Genomic DNA, 22,905 nt, shown 5'->3' on the forward strand with positions numbered 1-22,905 from the left:
TGTTTTTTTTAGTTTTTGTCTCCCATGAAGAACATGGGCAACAGTTGCTGAATGCAGTCTGGCCCATCTTGGCTGCTTAGGAACATAGCTCACAAGTGTCAAACATGCGCCCGGGGGTCAAATCTGGCCCGCCAAAGGTTCCATTCTGGCCCCGGAGGATGAAAGTGCTAAAATGAACCTGAACAGTCCAGGTTGTCCAAATCACTTTGGTTCAGGTTCCACATACAGACCAATGTGATCTACAGTAAAAATAATAACACAATAACCCATAAATAATGATGACAAATTTTCTATGGGAAAATTATGTGGAAAAAATTTAAATGAAAAAAATAACATGATACCGTGAAAATATTTACATTTACAAAACTATTCTTTCACAATAAAATGCAAATAAATACATAAATAAAAACAGAGATGAACAACCCGAAATGTGCAATTTGAACAATATTCTGCCTGTTACTAAATGTTTGGTCCATTTATGGATCCACTGTGATGTTTAAGTTGTGTTAATAATAAGAGATGTAATATTGTAGAAATTATTCAAATTTTTGTTCCAAACTCCAAAATTTAACATTATTCTGCCTGTAACCAAATGTTTATGTAACACTGTGTGTAAATGTACATGTATAAATAATAAGTCGAGGCAAAATATTGTTAAAATTGCACTAATTTTTCAAATGAAATATCTGTTTTTTCAGGTTATTTACATCTTTTTTGTAAAATGTAAATATTTTCATAATGTAATTGTCTTTTTTTTGTGCTAAAACAAAAAGGAAAAACTTGGATTTGCAATTATTTATAGGTTATTAAGTCATTATTTTACTGGTCTGGCCAGCTTGAGATCAAATTGGGCTAACTATGGCCCCTGAACCAAAATGACTTTGACACCCCTGACTTAGCTGTTTTAAAGAATATTCATAGGTGTCTTGGTGTCCTCATTCACTAGTTTCCTTCTTGCACAGTCTCTCAGTTTGAAACTGACAGTTTCTGAGTTTGTGCTCTAGAGCTACACTTCCATTTATTGATGGGTTTAACTAAACTCCAAATGGTCAGTCACTTGGACTTTTTTTTTGGATTTGTCCCCTGATTTATACTTTTCAGTAACCCTTTCTCAGAGCTGTTTGGAGTGGTCTTCTCTTGCCAAGAATACTGATGAACCACTTATTTAACCTTCCTGGACACAGCTGTCTTTATCCTTCAATCACTTGAGACACATTCATTGTACTCAGGTGAGGTCCATTCATCTATTTGTGAGACTTCTAGTGCCAGTTGGCTGGACATCTGTTCAAGAAGTCACTTTTAAGGGAGTGAATATTTATACCGCCACTTGACAATACTTTGTAGTATCTTCACTTATTGCAAATTGTCAAAAAAGTAAATACATAAGTTGAACAAAAAGATTACATGGATAGCCATTCTAAAGGGGTAAATTCTTTTTCATAGGCATGACATGGCAAAGTGCAGGCTAAAATTTAATCTTCAGATTAGATGCTGGTAGTTTAGACCTGGTTTTATGTATTTATATATTTTGCTGTGACTGAACAGCTCAAATCACATGGAATCATATTTATATCATCCAGTCCACTGCAGTATGTGGTCCTGAATCGTACACAGAGTCAGTCGTGATAATCGATGTGACCTCAGTGTGAACAGTCAGATCAGGATTCATGCAAATTTTATGTTGATCCTTCACAGCTTTACACTGCAAAAATCAAAATCTTCAAAGTATTTTTTTCTCATTTCTTGTCAAAATATTTTATCACACTTAAAATAAGACATAATCACCTAAAGAGTAACATTTCAGTGAGATATAAGAACTAATTTTTAGACAACAGATCTTGAAAATCTTATTTCAAGAAATCTTACCAAGATAATTTTGACTTGTTCCATTGGCAGTTTTTTTTTTTTTTTAAATTTGGATTAAGTAAAAAAAAAAAAAAAAAAAAAAAAAGCTTGGATTAAGCAAAAAAAAAAAAAAAAAAAAAATCTGCCAATGGAACAAGTGAAAATTATCTTGGTAAGATTTTTTGAAATAAGATTTTCAAGATCAACTGTCTGAAAATAAGTTCTTAAAACTCACTGAAAAGTTACTCTTAAGGTGATTCTGTCTTATTTTAAATCTGATCAGATATTTTGACTAGAAATGAGAAAAATACACTTGGTAAGATTTAGATTTTTGCAGTGTATTGAAGGAAGACATTGAAATACAATTAAGTATTACATATGAGTTTAATCTTAAACATGTACACCCAGAACATACACATGCAGCAGTAAAATGAATCCAAAAGCACAGCTTTTACTTGTAGTAGTGAATTTATCAGATTTACTGAGGCAGTGACACCGCTTATGCCAGTGTTTGTGCATGTGGTACAGTTCAAAACTATAATCCTGTTAAAGGCAAAGCCCGAGGTAGGTGGTTTCAGATCCAAAAAGCAGAGGTTGGAAACAGTAGTAACAAAGGGTTTATTGTCCATACTAAAGAACCAAAAACACAGGTAATGAGGGGGTCTGGAGGTTGTCACAGAGGAGCCAGAAAAACTCAGGTGGAGGGACACGGCCAAGAACCAAAAAACAGCAGGCTGGAGTTGTCACCTGTAAGGAGAGGAACTCAAAAGGAGAGAAAAAACAAAGAAAACAGACCACCACAGTACCTCCCCTCAAGGGACGCCTCTGGCTGAACACCAGGCAAGTCAGAGCAATTTCATCTTTAACACTTACTGAAAACCAAAAGCAATTTAACTGTGAAGCTATCTTTAGACCTCTGGCAAAGCTGCCAAATTGAAGTGAACATCCAAATAAAGTCCAACAACTTCAACATTCAGTAACCCTAACAACCACATTAAAAAAAAAAAAAAAAAGAAGGCATTCACAACCACAAAATGCTCTGAATTACTCAGTTTACCCATAAGGGCTTAGTCAGATATAACTAACATAATTTTTCAAGTAAATCAGACTAAACACCAATAATCAACTTCAAATTCACTTGATGATTAGGTGACACGTCCACCTTCATAAAGTCCACCTTTCCTATGCTGCTAGGTTTCATAAATCGAGGCTCTGGATCAAGCTCTCCTGCAAACATAATTTTTTATGTTATGTTTATTCATCTTCTCCACTGGTGCAGGCTTTTCCTGCTGCTGGAGACATCCATGCCCCACCAGGTTACAGGGCTGTGGTTCTGGGACTGGTGGGGGAAGGAAATCAAAGGCAGACACTTGGCTAGGAGCAGCTGGTGGGACATCTGGAGTCATGAGGTCGGCCTTCTTTACTGAGGTGCACTGAAGCACCCCTCCTTCCACAGTTTCAGGCTGGAGCCATTTCTTCTTCTTTCTTCTGGAAGAACTTTTCCCTTGAAAGTGTGTTTTCAGTGATTGATTACGATTCTGCAACTATCCAGGATGGTCCATGTGGAGGGACAGAGCAGGCTTGGCCCTTACTGAAGACAGTTTCCAGGTTGTGGTATTCAGAAGGAACTTTAGAGGGGTCTAAACTAGGGGCTTGGATTGCAAACAGTGGAAGTGACAAAAATGCTCCAATTGGTGATAGTGAGGGTTATGGAGCTTTAGCCAGGAGAGACGAAGAACTATGGGTGAGGACGATGACGAGACCACTGATGGAGAAATGGACTCTAGATGATTTCCTGGGGTTAGCAGAGAGATAGGGGCAGTGCAATGTGTAACAAGGGCCACAGGGTCTAGGGCCAGTACTTCCCTGGGTTTAAACAGAGGCACAAGGGGTGGTCCTAGATGAGACACACACTTGGGGTCTATGAAATTCTCATCTTCTCCTGAGTCTATAAGAGTGGACAGAGAGGAAGGTTTGAGCTCAGGGCAAAGTACCTTTAACTAGAAAGTTAGACGAGGACTGATACACCGAGGTTTTGCTCACCAGTACCCCCTCTACTGCTGCTGATCCTCTCTTTACCAGCTTAGGACAGTGGATACGAGTGTGACCGGCCTCACCACAGTAAAAGCAGAGCCCAAGCCTCACTCGGCGCTGGCGTTCCTCAGGAGTGACTCTCATTTGTCCTAACGGCATGGGCTCCCCCACATCAGCCTGAGGACCCACAGACAAGCTGAGGATACCACTGGTCAGAGCTGCCGGTGAGGGGGGCGGAGAGGGTCTCGATCCTGAGCCCTGGTGGAATCTGGTGCGGGGAAAGGGAGGAGGGGCACTAGACCTGTCTGATCTCTCTCTACGTAACTCCCTCAAGTGGTTGTCCAGGCGAATTGCCAGAGAAATTAGCTCTTCTAAAGAGGAAGGTTCATCCCAGACAGCCAGTTTAACTTTAATTTCATTACTAAGGCCTTGATAAAAAGCCGATCTAAGGGCCGCCTCATTCCATTCGCTTTCAGCAGCCAGGATACGAAAGTCTATGGCATAGGAGGAAACTGGGTTGTTTCCCTGCTTTAAGGATAAAAGCTGTCTGCCAGTTTCCTTTCCTTTAAGGGGATGCTCAAAAACCTTTAACATTTCAGTAGAAAATGTCTGATACGACTGGAGGTTAGGCGAGTGATTGTGGGAAATGGCTAGTGCCCAGGCTAAGGCCTTATCAGTTAACAAGCTCATAACAAAAGCAACCTTGGAATTATCTGAGTGATAAGTGAACGGCTGCTGATCAAAGACAAGCGAACACTGGTGGAGGAAATGCCTGCATAGCCCTAGTTCACCTGAGTACCTGCTGGGTGTGGGGATGAAGGGCTCACAGGGTTGGCTGGGCCGGGCGGGTTGGACTGGAGGAGCCGGTGGAGCTGGAGAGGCAACGGACAGCTGGTTGAGACGATCTTTGAGTTGGGTGAGGGAGGTGGCCAGATTCTGGATGGAGTCCCGGACCTCCTGTAAGACCTCTCCACGCTCACCTATGTGTGTCTCTTGAGAAATCAGGCTCTGCTTCAAAGGATCAGCCTTGTTGGGGGTTCATGTCGGCCAAAAGATTCTGTTATGGGCAAAACCCGAGGTAGATGGTTTCGGACCCAAAAAGCTGAGGGTGGAAACAGTAGAAACAAAGGTTTACTGTCGACGCAAAAGAACCAAAAACACAGGTGATGAAAGGGTCTGGAGGTTGTCACAGAGGAGCCAGGAAAACTCAGGTGGAAGGACACAGGAAAGAACCAAAAACAGCAGGATGGAGTTCTTAGCAACAAGCAGCAAAAACATCTGTACCAGGTGGAATCTTCTGGCACTGTGGTGGTGGTTTGACCCGCTTAAATACTGAGCTGGAGGGAGAGGCCAAGTGGAGACAGGTGTGCTAATTAACACACCTGTCACCTGGAGTAGGGGGAGGAACCTAAAAGGAGGAGCAAGGAGAGAAAACAAAGAAAACAGACCAACACAAACCTGTTCACACTGGAATCTGATATTGGCTACAGTAAGAAAAAAAAAAAAAAAACTGTTATCATGTTTTCCTACTCTTGATAGATCAGATTGTATGTAGATAAAACGTTATTTTGCAGAGGCACTCTTAACATTAAGATATTTTAACTGCCTCTGAAGACCTAAAGCAGACTAGTTTCCTCATATTCAATTTTATACAATTTATAATAATAATAATAATAATAATAATAATAATAATAATAATAATAATAATAATAATAATAATAGTGAAAGGAAAAGTCCAAAATATTAAGTTAATTCAGTTTTCTGCTCCCCTCCTCAGGCTCTGTGTGCTTGACACAAAAATTTAATTCTACACTACAGATGAGAAATATATACAACAAATCAGGATATATACAAGGTATGATTAAAAAAAAAAAAAAGACAGACAAGGTGCATGGGTTGTGACTATTGCACTGAGGTAGAGTAAGAATTGCACTGTCCATTAGACTGGGGGGATGTTCAGTCCGTGTGTGTGTGTGTGTGGGGGGGGGGGGGGGGGGGACGACACATTTAATCTCTTGTGGCTAAAAACTGTGCTTGAGTCTGTTTAGTTGTTTTTTTTTGTTGTTTGTTTTTGTCTGCCATGAAGAACATGGGCAACAGTTGCTGGATGCAGTCTGGGCCGTCTTGGCTGCTTAAGAACGTAACTGTTTTGAAGAATATTTGTAGGTAATAATAATAATAATAATAATAATAATAATAATAATAATAATAATAATAATAATAATAATAATAATAATGAAAGGAAAAGTCCAAAATATTAAGTTTATTAAGTTTTGTGCTCCCCTCCTCAGGCTCTGTGTGCTTGGCTCCATCCCCCACCCCCCACCCCCTAGTCATATTCATTTTAATTAATTACTATAAATTCTAACTGATAGTAATTGATATGAATACATTATTATAAATATTAAATTATTTTACCCATTGTTGAATTGTGGTTGCCTCCACTGCTACAGCCACCACAATAATACTAGCAAGTTAGACTATTATTATTATTATTATTATTATTATTATTATTATTATTATTATTATTATTATATTTTTGTGTTGTTGTTATTGTCATTATTACAATAATTATTATTTTACCCCTCATTCCCCCCTCTCTCTTTCTCTCTTTCATTTACACCCCCCTCTTCCCCTTTTCCCTATCTTCCCTAATCAGTCTATATTGTTTAGTTGCCCTTTACATTTATTATCTTCTTCACTGTAATATGATCTTGTCATTGTTGTTGTTTGTCATTAGTCTGTTGTTGTTTTTCGCTTGTTTGTTTGATTTTCCTTTTGTTTATGTGTTGTTGTTTTTCTGTCCACAATATCTTGTTAATTATCACTCATAAAAAATAAAAAAAAAAAACTATTAAGTTTTACTATCAAAAACAGATTACTTTGAAAGTGACTGGCTTCATAATCAAACAGTTCCACAATAATAGATAATGGCTACATGTACATTTTTAGGTGTTAAACATGGATGCAAGGATTTGGATTAATGTCACCCATTTCAAATGTGACCAGAGGGGGAAAAAAAGCTTGTAAAACTTCTTTAAAATAAACCTGCAAAGTCAGATATGAATGTGATAGAGAAATGCACTGCAGTTTATCTACAAAGGATCGAAGGAAATGGATCCAAATAAATTTGAAAATGCAGAGCTGTGATTTTCCTGTTCCACAAAGAAAATGGTGCGTTTGTGAATCAGCTCTGGGGAGTCCTGAAATGTAACTTTCCCACAATGAATCTCCCTGTCTTTCTTCTGACATCAGGTTGGCACAGACTCGGGCTCCACTGAATTAATGTACAATGAGAGCACTCAAAAATAGCACCTTGATACCAGAAATAGATATCCACACTTTTGCAGTATGACAGGACTTTTCCTCCACCTCAACGGCCATTTCATTCTTTCAGAAGCTTTATCTCTGTCTTATAAACTATAATCGGCTTCAGACAGATCAGTGACATTAACACAAAAGCACGAATCCCAAGTGTGACAAAAGACAGATGCAATCCTATTATGCGCCAAAAAATAAGATGATGCTATTTTTAGCGCTAATCTTTTAGCAGCTCTTTTTAATTCTAATACAATGGGTTTTTTTTCCCACTTATATAGGACATCCAGATGAATTAAAGTATGTTCTGGTCAGTGTTACAGCTGAAGCTCTGCAGGGATCCAAGAACAAGACAACATGCATTAGGGTTTAGATTAGTGGCTGTTTTTTTTTTTTTTTTTTTTTTTTTTTTTTAATCTGTCTTTGTGCACAGTTCTGAACTAATATTTTAATCCTCATCAATACTCACCTCCATGATGTGAAAAAATAAGCATGGATTAAAGAGAAAAAACAATAGAACATTGAGGTGCTTTTTTGCAGAACACTGGCACGGTTTGTTTTTCCAGGAAACAGATGGCATCATAATGAAATGGCAACATTTACATGATATTTAAACACCGGTGATCTGATTGTAACAGCGCTTTGATCACGTCACATCCTAGTTTTCTGACATTTAAATATATATTTCCTGATGAACCTGTTGATTATGCTGCACTAAAGGTTGTTTTGTTTAATACAGATATGATGTCCTACCAGTGAAATTACAGGATATTGTATAAATTAAAATATTAGACATGATTTATAAAGTAAAAAATAATATTGTTCTAAATACCATTCAAGATTTCTTTAAATTAAAAGAGAGTAATTATAATTTAAGAGGTCTTTATATTTTTGAATGGACTAAAGTGAGGACAAATACGATGCATTTCGGTTGTGGGTGTGAAATTATGGAATCGACTGGATGATGAATTTAAGTTGTTCACTTCTCTGATAAAATTTACAAAATGCCTTAAGTATAAAATCATTCAGGAATATTCAGTTGAGATGGTAGATATGTTTTTATTGTTGTTGATTCTTTTGTTATAATAATGCTTGATGATGTACACATTTAATTTAATGTAAGCAGTGTATCAGGTGAAAAGGTTTGGCAAAAAATAAGCTTTTGCCTCTAGCCTATTCCTTTTTTTGTTTTTTGTGTTGTGCTGCGTGTGGTGATTAATGTACAAACTAAAAATAAACCATTTATTCATTCATTCAAGATTGATTTTGTACATTTTTTCCTATTTAACTACGGTGGCCGACAAGGGCCAAACACATTGCAGCGGCCCAGTGCATCTCAGTTAGAGAAAACAGCTGCAAGTACAGAAACAATGCAAATTCACAAACTCAAACACAAGTCTAAATGAGGTACAAAACGAGGAACGTGGTGCAAATGAAAAAATGCGCTGCAAGAAACAAAAACAAATGTATAATCATAAAATGCTCTGCAAGTAAAGAAACGATTCAAACCAAGAAAACATCTGCAAACGAAAAACGCTGCATCACCAGTCAGTAAAAAGGAAGTGTTCCAAACCTGCAGCCAGCCAGTGTTTATAGACAACAGACTAGTGTCAAATAGAATCAAATAAATGTCACATGATCGCTACGCCATAACTTCAATTTGTTCCAAGTGTAGTTTGAAACCCTGTCAGTCAGCTGTTCTGAGTCTCTCTCTCCATCCTGTGTGTATGTGCATTGACAGCGCCCCCTACAGGTTTGGACCACTTCCATTGTACTGACTGGTTATGCGGCGTTTTTCGTTTGCAGATGTTTTCTTGGTTTGAATCGTTTTGTGCTTTGCATTGTTTCTCTATTTGCAGAGCACTTAATGATTATGCATGTGTTTTTGTTTCTCGCAGCGCATTTTTTCATTTGCACCACGTTCCTCTTTTTATGGGTCGTTTACACTTGTGTTTGAGTTTGTGAATTTGCATTGTTTCTGTACTTGCAGCTGATTTCTCTTAACTGAGACGCATTGGGCCGTTGCAATGTGTTTGGCTCTTGTCGTCCACCGTATTTAACATCATACTAGAATCAGAATCAGCTTTATTGGCCAAGTATATGAACACATACAAGGAATATGGCTTCGGTTTTTACATTGCTCAAGACATACAGTTCTGACATGAACTCAGACAACATGTGGACCTATAGGGATCTAGAGAGGACAGTCTGAGTGACTGTGGTCCTGGTGAAAGTGTCAGTCAAGCCTCTATTTTTCTTTTCAAGTTAAATTCAGAACAGGTGCTGCACACACACATTTGGAGCAGATGCATACAGCGTCCCACTTATGAAAGCATTTGTGCAGCAGATGATCCTTGAAGATTAACTAATGAGATCAGCTTAACAAAGAGATTTTTCACTTGTCATTACTCACGTCTATGTCTTTTTGTGGTGCTGTGTGTCGTACATATGTGAAACGTTATCTCCAAGATTCAAGCGATACGTTTGTCATTTACACACGTAACAAAGAGTGCAGCTACACAGGAATAGATTGACTTCTACATCAGTGAAAATACAAAACAGAAGGAACTATGATAAATATCAACACACCTAAGATCAGGGCTGTCAAACTCATTTTCTTCCGGGGGCCACATTCAGCCCAATTTAATCTGAAGTGAGTCGGACCAGTAAAATAATAGCATGATAGCCAATAAAGAATGATAACTCCAAATTGTTTTAGTCCAAAACTGACAATCAATTATGCCAATATTTACATTTACAAACTATTCAAACAAAAAGGATGGGAATAACCAGAAAAAAATTAAATTTGTTAAGAAATATAAGTACAATTTTATCAATATTATGCCTCGACTTATCATTTATATTTATATAAATGTGTATTACAGATCAAATCTACAAAGGCATAAAACATTTAGTAACAGGCAGAATCTTGTTAAAATTACACTGAATTTTCTGTAGATATTTCAGGTTGTTCATATTTGTTCAGGTTATTCACATTTTATTGTTAGAGGATAGTTTGTAAATGTAAATACAGGGCGGGGAAGCAAAATTTACAATATTTTGAGGCAGGGATTGAAAGACAGTGTATGACCAATTAGTTTATTGAAAGTCATGAGAATTTATTTGCCACAAGAAAATTGACATAATAGAAAATGTTTTTATTCTATGTGTCCTCCTTCTTTCTCAATAACTGCCTTCACACGCTTCCTGAAACTTGCGCAAGTGTTCCTCAAATATTCGGGTGACAGCTTCTCCCAGTCTTCTTCCAGACTTTCTCATAATAGTTTTGCTCATAGTCATTCTCTTCTTTCCATTATAAACAGTCTTTATGGACACTCCAACTATTTTTGAAATCTCCTTCGGTGTGACGAGTGCATTCAGCAAATCACACACTCTGGCGTTTGCTTTCCTGATTACTCATATGGGCAAAAGTTTCTGAAAAGGTATGGATAATAGTGTTAGGTATGATTATGACATCAATATATGTTTCGGTTTCAAAACAATTAACGTAATGCCTGCTGAGAAAAAACAACTAAATGTTCATTGTAAATTTTGCTTCCCCACCCTGTAGACATAGTGTAGACAAACATTCGACTAGAGACAAGGACAATAATGGGTTGAGATTTACAGTGGATTTATAATGTAATATGTACAGAGTACAAATAGGATTTTTTTATGCAGTAAGTGGATGTGTGGATCCTGTCTATTAAAAATATATGTGTATGTATATATTATTTACAGTGGGATTTGCATTGTAATATACACAGAAAGTGCAAATTGAGCAGTTTTGTACGGGAATAAGCTCTATAAAAATATATATTTATGTATTATTATCATAGTCAGCTATGATTAAAGCTGTGCACAGTCTTTATGTTATTAATTTTTCTTCTTTTTCTTCCACCTGTGTTGTTGGTTTCCCTCAGGAGGCTGGCTAAATCCACTCTGTTCCTCATCCCTCTGTTTGGGATGCACTACACTGTGTTTGCTTTCCTGCCTGAAAACACTGGAGTGGCTGCCAGACTCTACATTGAACTGGGTCTGGGCTCTTTTCAGGTACAGCACAGAGAGATGTCGGGCACAGATACTGACACTATTGAGCCCCGAAGTGGCAAAAGCACACTTTCTTTTTTGTACTTGAGTAGAAGCGTACATACTTGAGTTGAATCAGAATTAGAAGCTGTAAAAAAGGCTCCAAGAGAGGAAATATTTCTACATATCCACTGGTTGTTCCTGTGCAAAGTTGAATTTCTCATTTTCTATGTGGGTGTCAGTTCTCTTTCATCTAATTAAACAGATAATAGTTTGTGCTTAAGTTCAAGATCCCCCCTTCCATGTTTTGTTTTATTACATTTGTCATGTTGTTGTGCACAAAATGGACTTATCTATGTATTTTTTATGTGTTTTTGTCCCCTCCATGTCAGCAGAAGTAGGAAATAGCACAAAAATCCATAAGTACACATATTAAAAGGTTGACAATAGTAAAGTAGTAGTAAAAAAAAAATCATCAGGAAAATAAATACTCAATTATATATAACTCAAAAGTCCTCTTATGTACAGATATTATTACTCCACCCCTGAAGCGGAGGCAAGGGGTATTGTTTTTGGTTCGGTTTGTTTGTTTCTTTGTTAAGACTTTAGCAGCAAAACTATTGGTTGAATTCATACCAAACTGGGTTTATAGACTGCTAGTGACCCAGAATAGATGTGATTACATTTTGGGAAAAGTAGGTCAAAGTTAAAATTTTTTAGCAATTTTTAAAATCTTTTTTTTTCCATTTGCCTATAATGGGAAAAATTTCAGATGTCTTTAAAATCATCCGTTTTGTTTCAATTTACTTCAAACCTGGGACACATATAGAAGCAATTGATATGCTGACATCACCACATGCATAGACATGATGACATCAGCTGGATTGATGCCAAAATAAGCTACAATACATGCGAGGAGCGGGGTTTGTTGTGCCTGGCACCACTTGTTTGTACTTTGATACATCCCATCTCTAATTAAGACAAAATCCAAAGCCAAATACAAAGATTCTTCAACAGAAGTTTATTTTCTATATTTGATCCAAGCTCTGTGTTGTATTCATATTCCAAACTCAACAGTTGGGAGAATTTGTGTAGCAGAATGCACCAACATCTGCAACTATAAAACCACCCACAAATCAACATTATGTTTCCACAGACTGTATCACTCACTGAATAAAGTATAAAGGATTTTTTTTTTTTTTACTCACTGTGGTGTTATCAAGTTTTCTTCTTCAAACTCATAGTCTGCTCAAAATAAAATTGTCTTATAATTTTTATGTGATTCACCAGCTGATAGTTTATATTATAGCTCTGTCGGCTTAGCTCTGTTTATAGATATAAAACAGCCACAGGAAAACCATAAATCACCTCTGTTTTTTGTAACTGCACTAAAGATCTGTTTGGAATCAAACAAATAAGGTCACAACTGTCACAGTTTAGCCTGAACCATGGGTCAACAAACGGCAACTTAGAAATCATAACATCACATAATAACTTTATACCTTTATAGTTTAACTCACCTGTGTAGAAGACACGCTGCCATTTCAGCATCAAACGCCATTCTTTTCATTACCTCCACCAAGTGAAACAGTAGAGGTTATGTTTTCATCAGGGTTTGTCTGTCTGTCTGTCTGTCTGTCTGTCTGTATGCAAGATAACTCAAAAAGTTATGGATGGACTTTAATGAAATTTTCAGGAAATGTTGATACTGGCACAAGGAATAAATGATTAAATTTTGGTGGTGATGGGGGGGGGGCTGATCTGCCTTGGCGGAGGTTTGCGCTCTCCAAGTGCTTTTCTAGTTTAAGTCTGTGTCCAGTTCAGAAAATAACAACAGTGCTTCTAGCTTTTATCACTTTGTCGATAAAAGTTGTTTCTTCATGGTTCTCATGCCATCTCATCACTTTCTGATATTTTTGTCAAAGGCCCCATGGCGTTAGTTTTCCTCACCATGGGAATCCAGCAGATTGACTCATTACTCCCTCTAGTGGTCACATAAATCCACCAGACCAGGGGTCGGCAACCTTTACAGCCTGAAGAGCCAGTTTTGTCTCGAAAAAAAAAGAAAGAAATCTGACCAGAGCCATGAGAAAAAAAAAAAGTAAACCCATCTACATTTTACCATGAGGTGGCTGCTCTGCTGGAGCCTATTTGGGATTAGTTTGCTATTTAACTTTGTATTTCCATTGCAATAATGCAATGTCTGGTGTATTTATGAAATTATACAACTACAAGAAAGAAAACATCCAAAATTTATACAATTTTTTTAGATGATGGACACTATTTCCAAAACGTAATTACATTGTGCAGTGGAGAAAAAAAACGCGACTTTCATGTATAGTGGCTTACTTACAAACTACGAGCAAATGCAAATTGAGCATCTTGTATTGAATTTGGGAAGAAAATAATCCATTTTGGTTTTTATGCTGTGAAAACAGGATTTTATTCCATGTAAAGCCTGCACATTTCTGCAGATGGACAAAGTTAGAATAGATTTTGGCCGATAACAGTGTTAAAAAGTAATGACTCATTCAGTTCATTTCAAAATGTTCCTTATGTTTTTTGACTAGAGGAACCATAGACAGATGCTAAAGAGCCATATGTGGCCCCAGAGCCACAGGTTGCAGACCCCTGCACCAGACTATCATGAATAGACTTGGTTCATATTTCTACAATTGAATACACTGACGTCTCTGCCAGAGCTTTTTATTCTAAGCACTCTTCTGATAATTTTAGTTCATTTTTTAAATGTAGAAATAATACATTTATCCCATTACATAAATTACACTAATGAAATAATGTCTCTATTGTTTGTTTACATTGAGTGAGTTGTTAAAAAGAAAAATGCTTTTAACCTTTTCCACTGCATTTTTCTGCCTTTATTAAAAGCTTAGACAGCGGAGAGATGATACATATTCAGGATGTGTTAAAAATCGTAAAAGGAAATGAAGTGTATGGACTTGTCACAATCTAAATCCATTAGGCTAAAAAGTTGTAAATGTAACATGAATAGGTAAACTCATTTTAGATGTTTGTTTAATTTAGTATTTTGCCCTGAAGCTGAATGTGTGCAGTGTGTGTTTCAACAGTTGCTTTTCCGTTTGTGTTGCAGGGTTTTGTGGTGGCGTTGCTGTACTGTTTCATGAATGGAGAGGTACGTGAATCATGTAGAATCTGTAACATGTAAACACACATCTTTTACTCACACAGTTGCTTCAGAAGAACAAACATCAGTTGAAGTAAGCCTCACTGCAGGGGTTGTTGACGGGGGGCAACTCTAAAGCGTTGCCAAATGTAAAACATCGGAATTGCATTTGCATAATTTATTCATAACTGTGCAAGCCAGAAGTAAAACAGAGCAGCTACCCAACGTACCATGTAGAAGTTTTGACTGCAGGTCATGTATTTTATGGGTCCTTGTTTTGTTTGCGCTGGTTTCACACTAATCATATTCCTGACAGTTTGTGGTGCAAAAAAGCGTAAAGCAGCACAAATAAAAGCAATGAAGGAGACACTGAACTAAACGAGGGAGTTATTAATGTGCAAACCCCATTTCCAGAAAGGTCTGGGCATGGAAGTGTGATGAAATGAGTAAAAATTAAAGTCATCAACATTTCAATAATATTATTAATGCATTGGTTGACAAACTGGTGATCCATGTAAAGCAAAGGTGTCAAAATCACTTTAGTGCAGGAGCCACATTCAGACCAATGTGATTTAAAGTGGGCCAGACCAGTAAATAATAATACAATGACCTATAAATCAGGTCAACTCGCAGTTTCCTTTTTGTTTTAGACTGAATAAAGTAAAATTACATTAAAGGAGTGATTTTTGCTTTTTTTTTCAAACATGGAATTATGCATTTTAAAACATTCCCCTGTGGTCTACATAAACTGTAAATGCTCTACTTGGGTCTGAATTCTTCATTAATTCAACTCCGCAAGTCCATCTTCAACCCTATTTCTGAGTAATGACACCAGAAAGGTCGTTTTGAGCGCTGGCCCTTTAAACGCACATGACTCCACCCCTTCCAGGTTGTTGATTGTGTTTCTCTGTCCCGTTCAACCAACATCTGAACATTTTAGGTAATTGGCTTGAAGTTTGGACATATTTTCAGTTTTTACTACAACTACTGCTGCTGATAAACAATTATGTTGTACTCGGAGAAATGTTCATGGGAAGTCTTGACCTGATATGTGCAAATGTCATGACATAACTAGTTATAGACGTAACAAATTAAGCAGGAATTAAAGCAGGTTGTAGAAATCCAGTCCATTTTTGCTAAAATGAATATAAAGATAGCTTTGCAGCACCTGGAGGGTTCAAATTCAAACTTTTGGAACTATTATGGTCCAAATACACAAATAAATATACCAAAGACTAATAAAAGTATGTTAAGCAAATATGACCCCTTTAAGGAAAAATGTTAAGATCTACAAACTATCCTCTAAAACAGTTTGGATAACCTGAACGACCACAAGCAACTTGACATTTCTTACAATATAATGTCTCAGTTTGTCATATACACATGTGCATAACAACTTACAGATCACAGTGGCTCTACAAAGACAAAAACATTTGGTAACAGACAGAATATTGGTAACATTACACTTACTTCTCTTAAGACATGTTATATTGTTCATATTTGTTCAGGTTGTTCAAATTTTTTGTGAAATGTGAAATATTTTCATGTAATTTTCCTTCTTTTTACACAAAGAAAAATATGGAGTAGTCATTATTTATAGGTTATTATGATAGTATTTTACCGGTCTGGTCCACTTTAGATGGTATTGGTCTGTATATGGAGCATGAACTAAAATGAGTCTAACATCCTTGATTGTAAATATCTTCAGAGTGATTTTTGCATTTCACATGGTCATCCCACGGACCGGATTGGACCCTTTGGCGGGCCGGTTTTGGCCCTCGGCCTGTATGTTTGACCCCAATGATCTAAAGAATAACATTTTTGTAACAGTATTATCCGGTCTAATTACACACTTCAGATCACAGTTGTTTTTTCTTTTATTCTGATTATTTTAAACTAACTTTTTATCTTTTTTTGTCATGGTGGAGGAAAAGAGACACAGGCTGACAGTTTAATAGGACGTGGCTTTATGGTTTTATAAATGTTTTTTGTTAACCTGTTAAACCCTGATCATATTTTCAGGGGAAAAATGCCTAAAAAGACATACCCAAAGTAAATGAAGAATTATTTCACAATAATAAGGTTCATATGGATGTTCTTGGTGTTTATGGACATTTAGGGACCTCACAGAATCTATTCCCATCGTCTAAAATATTGTATCTATTACTATGCCTGAGCAAACTGTAACAAACTAAAAGAGAAATTAGAATTTTTTATCCTCGCCTGTTTTTTTTTTTCGGCTGGATTGACGATGATATGCATAAATTAATTGTTCGTGTCGGAGATTTTTAATAGCGTATATTTCACCCCATAAAGATTAAAGATCATGTTTTAACATTAAAGTTTGCACTAAAATACACTTTTGATGTACTTTTATTAACATTAGGGTCTAAACTTTTAGCAAAAGTTGAAAAAAACATTAATTGTCCTGATGTATTACATTTTTATAGTAGATGAATATTAATATAATTTTTTCAGCCCGCGAGCGGGCTGATAGGGCTTAAGGGGTATGGCTTTACAGTCGCAGAAACAATTATTAGACCATCGAAAGTCATCAGAAACAATGGTTATACGATCAAGTCCTAACTCCTGCGTGTATCATGTGACTAAAACAGACAGAAAAGAAAACATGGAATGCCTAAAAGCACTGTTTTTGTCAGTACAATGCCCTAGATACTGATGTAAGAACTGAAGTGATTTTGGTTATTATCAAGAAAACATGGAAAATGGCTAGATATCAGCTCTGAAATTAAACTTACTATGAGCTATTTTTGTTATCATTGTATTTGTCCAAACAAATGCACCTTTATTTGTACCAAGCATAAAAATGAATAAGAAATTGAAGAAAACAAGGGTATTGTAATAATTTTTTCCGTGACTGTATAAAGACAATCATGCATCGTGTGATCACCTGGATGTTTCTTTATAATAACCATTGCTCGAGTTTTCAAAAAAAAAAAAAAGAAAAAGAAAAAGAAATGAAGAATACAAAACAGGATGGATCTGACCTTAGTATCTAAAACAGTTGGACATTAATTGTTCTGACAGTAAAAGTGAACAGTAAAAGCTAAGGTCAGGTTCGGACACTTTTGGTGCAGTTAAAGACAAAAATTCACAATCACTAAAATTAACCCTTTCATGCATGAATTATGAGAACCTTAATCAAGATTTTTTTTTTTTTTTCCTGAGTGTTTTTATTCCTCTTTAGGCATGAAAAAAAAACAAACAATGTGATTGAATGTTTGTTTTGTTTTTTTTAAATCAACCTGTTTTTCATGGAGTTACAAAAATGTCCGCTCAGCTACGCCATGAATTTTATTCTTGAAGCAAAGAAACATGTATTTAAAACCCAATATCATAAAGTGATATGAAAACAGTGAAATGAAACCATGTTTAATGCAGTTAATCTGATGTTTTCTCACATTTTAACATATTCTAATACTAGTTATTACTCACTTCATGGAGATAATATGCAAAAAATAAATATTAACAATTGATTTCCACTCAAGAACCAACAAAGAACAGCAAAGTTACAATAATAGTATGAATTGCAGTTTATGAGATGATGCGTAAGTGTCCACTGTGTTGGTTAATATGGAACTAAAACAACTAGACCCATGAATATACAAGATTAAAGCTGTAGAGTAACTGTCCACTGTAGTGACCACTATGCATGAAAGGGTTAAATACCGGTCATAGTCAATTTTAACATCACTGCTTTCATTTGTTTTTAATTTGAGGTTTGTACTTTGTCATTTAAATAAAGCTCCAGATGAATTAACAAATTACAGATTTGCATTTTAGACAATGTCCCAACCTCTCTGGAGATGGGATCTTCCAACTCAGTCACTAGAATTAATGCTACAGAAGCCAAAAATGCCAAGCAATGCACTCCTTCCTTCCCTCTGCAAGTCTCTCACTCTATGTATAATCACAAACTAGATATAAATATAGATGTACCTGATGCTGTTTCATGCCATTATGGAAATGTGAAAGCATTTTTCCAAGCTTTCATATTCAGACATTTAACAGAGCATGCACGCTGTGGTGTCATGTTCATGTCACATCTGACTAAATCTGATCAGTGATCAGTAATTACAGCAGTCAGTCACGTATTTAATCTTCCTACCTGTTTGAAAATGTGAGTAATTAGCCAAAATATGCATCATGAAGTAGATTTTTAATAGACTGAAAACAAAGAGGGTAGATGCAGATGTCTCATTTCCTCTCAGACCACTTGAATGTCAATAAACTGAAATAATAAAGAAAGAACTATGATGCATTGCAGCTTTAAATGTTGCCATTGAATGTTTGTGCAGAAGCAATGCTGTTTTTATGTGGTTGTAATGAGCATAATATCTATTTCTCAGTGTATTTATTAAAACAGAACAAGAAAACAAATGTAGATCTTGAGCACAGCATTGAAATCTCACATAAAATATAAACTACATGGTTTCTACAGGAGACAGTCAGTACTTAGTGTGATTTCTGTTCCTATTTGGTTAGCCCAAGCATAAGAAATATTGGACATGTGTGGAATGAAACCTGGGGTAAAACACTAGACGATTAGTTCAGTAAATCTCATAATGTCTGTGCAGAAGATAAGGTATTTCAGTCTGTTTTTTTCTTAAATTCTTGTTACCCTGCCCTCCAAAGGAGAGGCAAGGGGTATTATTTTTGGGTTTGTCTGTTTGTTTGTTTGTTTGTTTGTTTGTTTGTTTGTTTGTTTGTTTGTTTGTTTGTTATCACTCTAGCAGCAAAACTCCTGGTTGAATTCATGCCAAATTGGGTTTATAGATTGCCAGTGATCCACAATAGATCTGATTACATTTTGGGAAAAGTAGGACAAAGTTCAAATTTTTTATGAATTTTTAAAATCTTTTTTTTTTTTTTTTCCCATTTACTTATAATAGGCAAAATTTCAAATGTCTGCAGCAGCAAAACTGTTGGTTTAATTCATACCAAAAAGACAAAAAAAACTATTTCACAGGGAGCTATTGGTATTAGACAAACCAGAGGTGCTCATGTAGAGAGGGCATGAATAATAGAAAACAGCTTAAAAATCCAGGCACGCACTTGGTTGGAAAAATTAGAAATTGTAAAAAAAACAACCTTTATTTCATGAGAGCCTGTAGATTAATTCTTTGGGGCTGGAGTTAAAAACACACCACACGCTGGCTTTTTACAATTTCAAATTTTTCCAATCAAATGAGAGCCTGGATTTTTGTCTTTTTTTCTGAATTCATACCAAATTGAGTTTATAGATTGCCAAAAACCCAGACTAGATATGGTTACATTATGGGAAAAGTAGGTTAAAGTTCAAATTTCTCATGAATTTTTTAAAATCTTTATTTTCTCCCATTTACTTATAATGGGCAAAATTTCACATGTCTATAAAAACATGAATTTTGTTTCAATTTACTTCAAACTTAGCACATATATAGAGGCAATTAATATGCTGACATCAGCACACGAATACACATGATGACATCAGCTGGATCGATGCCAAAATAAGCTACAATATGTGCGAGGGGCGGGGTTTGTTGTGCCTGGCACCTCTTGTTTTTAATGCTGTTTTATTTACAGTACAGTATAGTGTACAGGTTACAGTATGTCACGATATTCTTGCTAATACAACAAACAAACAAATGATGGGGCCTAAAACATTTACGCAGTATATGTCTAATATCCTAATATCTTTTTACCATTTTGTATTATTAATAAATTATGGCCTGTTTTGGTAACACTTTATAATAAGTACACACTATGAAGCATTAGTTAAGCATTAATAAATACTGAATTCATCATTTATAAAGCATATTTATGACATGAATACTCATTAGTATATGGTTTATAAGCAGTTATAAATGTTTTACTCATCATTCATAATCATAATCATTCAGTCATGCAGCTTGTTTGATAATCCCATGTGCTGTGTCTGTCCTTTGTTACAATAACTGAAACTTTTGTGAGTCTTTAGGCATTTCCAACCTTTAAATCTCATTTGTAAATGCTTTATATGTCATAGAGAGTGCACACTTTAGATGAGCTCACACCATAGACTTAATTAAAGAGTAGTTAGTGCTTTATAACTACCTGAAATAATGAATTCCGGTATTAATAACTGTTTATAGAACATCTATTGGAAAATAAATGTGTGAGTTTGTATAAAATATCCACTAAAATATTCACTAAGCATTAGTATATGCCTGAATAGTGTATGTGTGAACATAAATGCGCATCATAACTGGTTTGTAAGTGATGCAATACTATATTTTTAAATGCTGAATCCATCATTTGTAAAGTATGAAAATACAATCATTAAGCTCTTTGTAGATGAGCTTATTAATGATGAGTAAAACCATTATAACTGTGCTTATAAACCATATATTAATGAGTATTCATGTCAGAAATATGCTTTATAAATGATGAATTCAGTATTTGTTAATACTTAACTAATGCTTCATAGTGTGTACTTATTATAAAGTGTTACCCCTGTTTTTTTAATTTTTATTTTTCTAATTTATTGTTATTATCAATCTTTTAACCTGTTTTTCATTATGGTATGGCCCTTGTAGGCATCTCAATGGGATTTTATCTGGTTAAGTAAAGGTTAAATAAAATTCCACATTTCTGACACAGAAATATTTTTCTTATCAATATTTCATGACACCTTTATATCCACGTTATAGTGTCTTAAGAGCTCAGAGCATTTTTCTTTCTTTTTTTTTTTTTTTACAGTCTGTAGTCAGAAGTCTTTCAAATCCAGTTCCTTGAAGCAATGACATATCAGCTCTGCTTCTGAGAGACGTTTTTCATTTCAACCCTTTGTATATGCGTTGCTCTGCAGGTCCAAGCAGAGCTGCGACGGTGGCTGCGGAAGTGTCACAGTCAAAACCATCTCACACCAGCCAAGCGAAGTATCACCCAGATCACAATTCGAGCTCGCGGGGGACTTGGACGGCCTGCCTCTAGTGGGAACGTGTCTTCAGTGTGATTTTTGAGTCTGTCCTTAAGAGGATATTTGGGCAAGCAAAATATCAGAGATGGTCCTGCTGATAATATGAACCCAACATCCCTTCTGCGATAACAGAGAGACCACAATGAACACTGGTGAGTCACTGAGAAAATGAATAACATCAGTGGCAGAAGCTGTGATGATTATAATGGTACGGCACACACTTCTGATCTTTGTGTGCAATCTCTCATATCATTGAAACCGAAAACTACAAATAAGGAAGAGGATTTGTGTGGAGGCATCATCTGTGTCATGGTGATACTGTGGACAGAGGAGACAGTGCTGGCCCTGAGCTGTAGGAGCAGGATTTCCCACTGTTGTGTTTACTATTTGGACAATGTGATCCTATTTGTTCTGTACAAAAATTCCATGGCACTGCATGGGGACAGCTGTGGAAACAATGGATATTTGACGTCGCTGTAAAAATATGAAATCCAACCTGATTTTTCCAACAGTCTGTGCTAATCAGACTCTTCCAGTTGAGTCTGGTTTGAAAATATTATGCAGGAAAGTGTGCACTGACTGGATTCCGTGCATCGATTCACTAACTGCTGAAGAGAAATGTAAAATTATAAATACCAACGGGCACCAGAGTGAGCTCATATAAAGTTGTGTGTTAATGAAACGGCCGTATTTTGGTGCATAATTGTCTTAAAAGCTGTCTGCTCTGATGAGCCGTGTTTTTAAACAGTATTTGTGAATATTTATAAGTTTATTCCCTTTTTTATGCTGCTGTATTATGTGATGAATTTGGACATTTTTCCGCCTTGGAGAATAATTTAGAGGACAAGTGTTTAAACAGCATCATAATGGGGCTACGTATAAAAAAAACATGTTAATATACACTGTCCAGGTAAAAAGTTAAAAAGAAAAGTCACATCCTCTCATACGGTCGCGGAAAAAATTATGAAACTATCAAAAGTCATCAAAAACAATGGTTATGCAAAAAAGTGCTAACTCCTGTGTGTATCTTGTGACTAAAACGGACAAAAAAGAAAACATGGAATGCCTAAAAGCACTGTTTTTGGCAGTACAATATTAGCTATTGATGTAAGAACTGAAGTGATTCTAGTTATTATCAAAAAAACATGGAAAATGACAAGATATCGGCTCTGAAATTAAAGTGCTATGAGCTATTTTTGTTGTTATCATTATATTTATCCAAACAAATATACCTTTATTTGTACCAAGCATAAAAATGAATAAGAAATTGAAGAAAACAAGGGTATTGTAATAATTTTTTTCCAAGACTGTATAAAAACAATCATGCATCGTGTGATCACCAGGATGTTTCTTCATAATAACCATTGCTCGAGTTTTCAAAAAAAAGAAAAAAAAGAAATGAAGAATACAAAACAGGATGGATCTGACCTTAGTATCTAGAACAGTTGGACATTAATTGACTCGGTTCTGACAGTAGAAGTGAACAGTAAAAACTAAGGTCAGGTTCGGACACTTATATTGCAGTTAAAGACAAAAAAATCACAAACACTAAAATTAAATACCGGTCATAGTC

The 22,905-nt window shown here is 35.9% G+C and overlaps 1 protein-coding gene across 1 annotated transcript in view; it reads left to right on the forward strand.

Annotated features, from left to right (window-relative positions):
- Positions 1-22,247, forward strand: part of ghrhra (growth hormone releasing hormone receptor a) — a 103,753-nt gene extending 81,506 nt beyond the window's left edge. Inside the window, exons 11-13 of the mRNA XM_030159384.1 lie at positions 11,121-11,250; positions 14,339-14,380; positions 21,222-22,247. Of these exons, the coding sequence (XP_030015244.1) occupies positions 11,121-11,250; positions 14,339-14,380; positions 21,222-21,368 (319 nt within the window). The 3' untranslated portion in view covers positions 21,369-22,247. The remainder of the gene's footprint in view (positions 1-11,120; positions 11,251-14,338; positions 14,381-21,221) is intronic.
- Positions 22,248-22,905: the final 658 nt, after the last annotated feature.

This window comes from Sphaeramia orbicularis, chromosome 17, assembly GCF_902148855.1.
Source record: "Sphaeramia orbicularis chromosome 17, fSphaOr1.1, whole genome shotgun sequence".
Classification (NCBI taxonomy): domain Eukaryota; kingdom Metazoa; phylum Chordata; class Actinopteri; order Kurtiformes; family Apogonidae; genus Sphaeramia; species Sphaeramia orbicularis.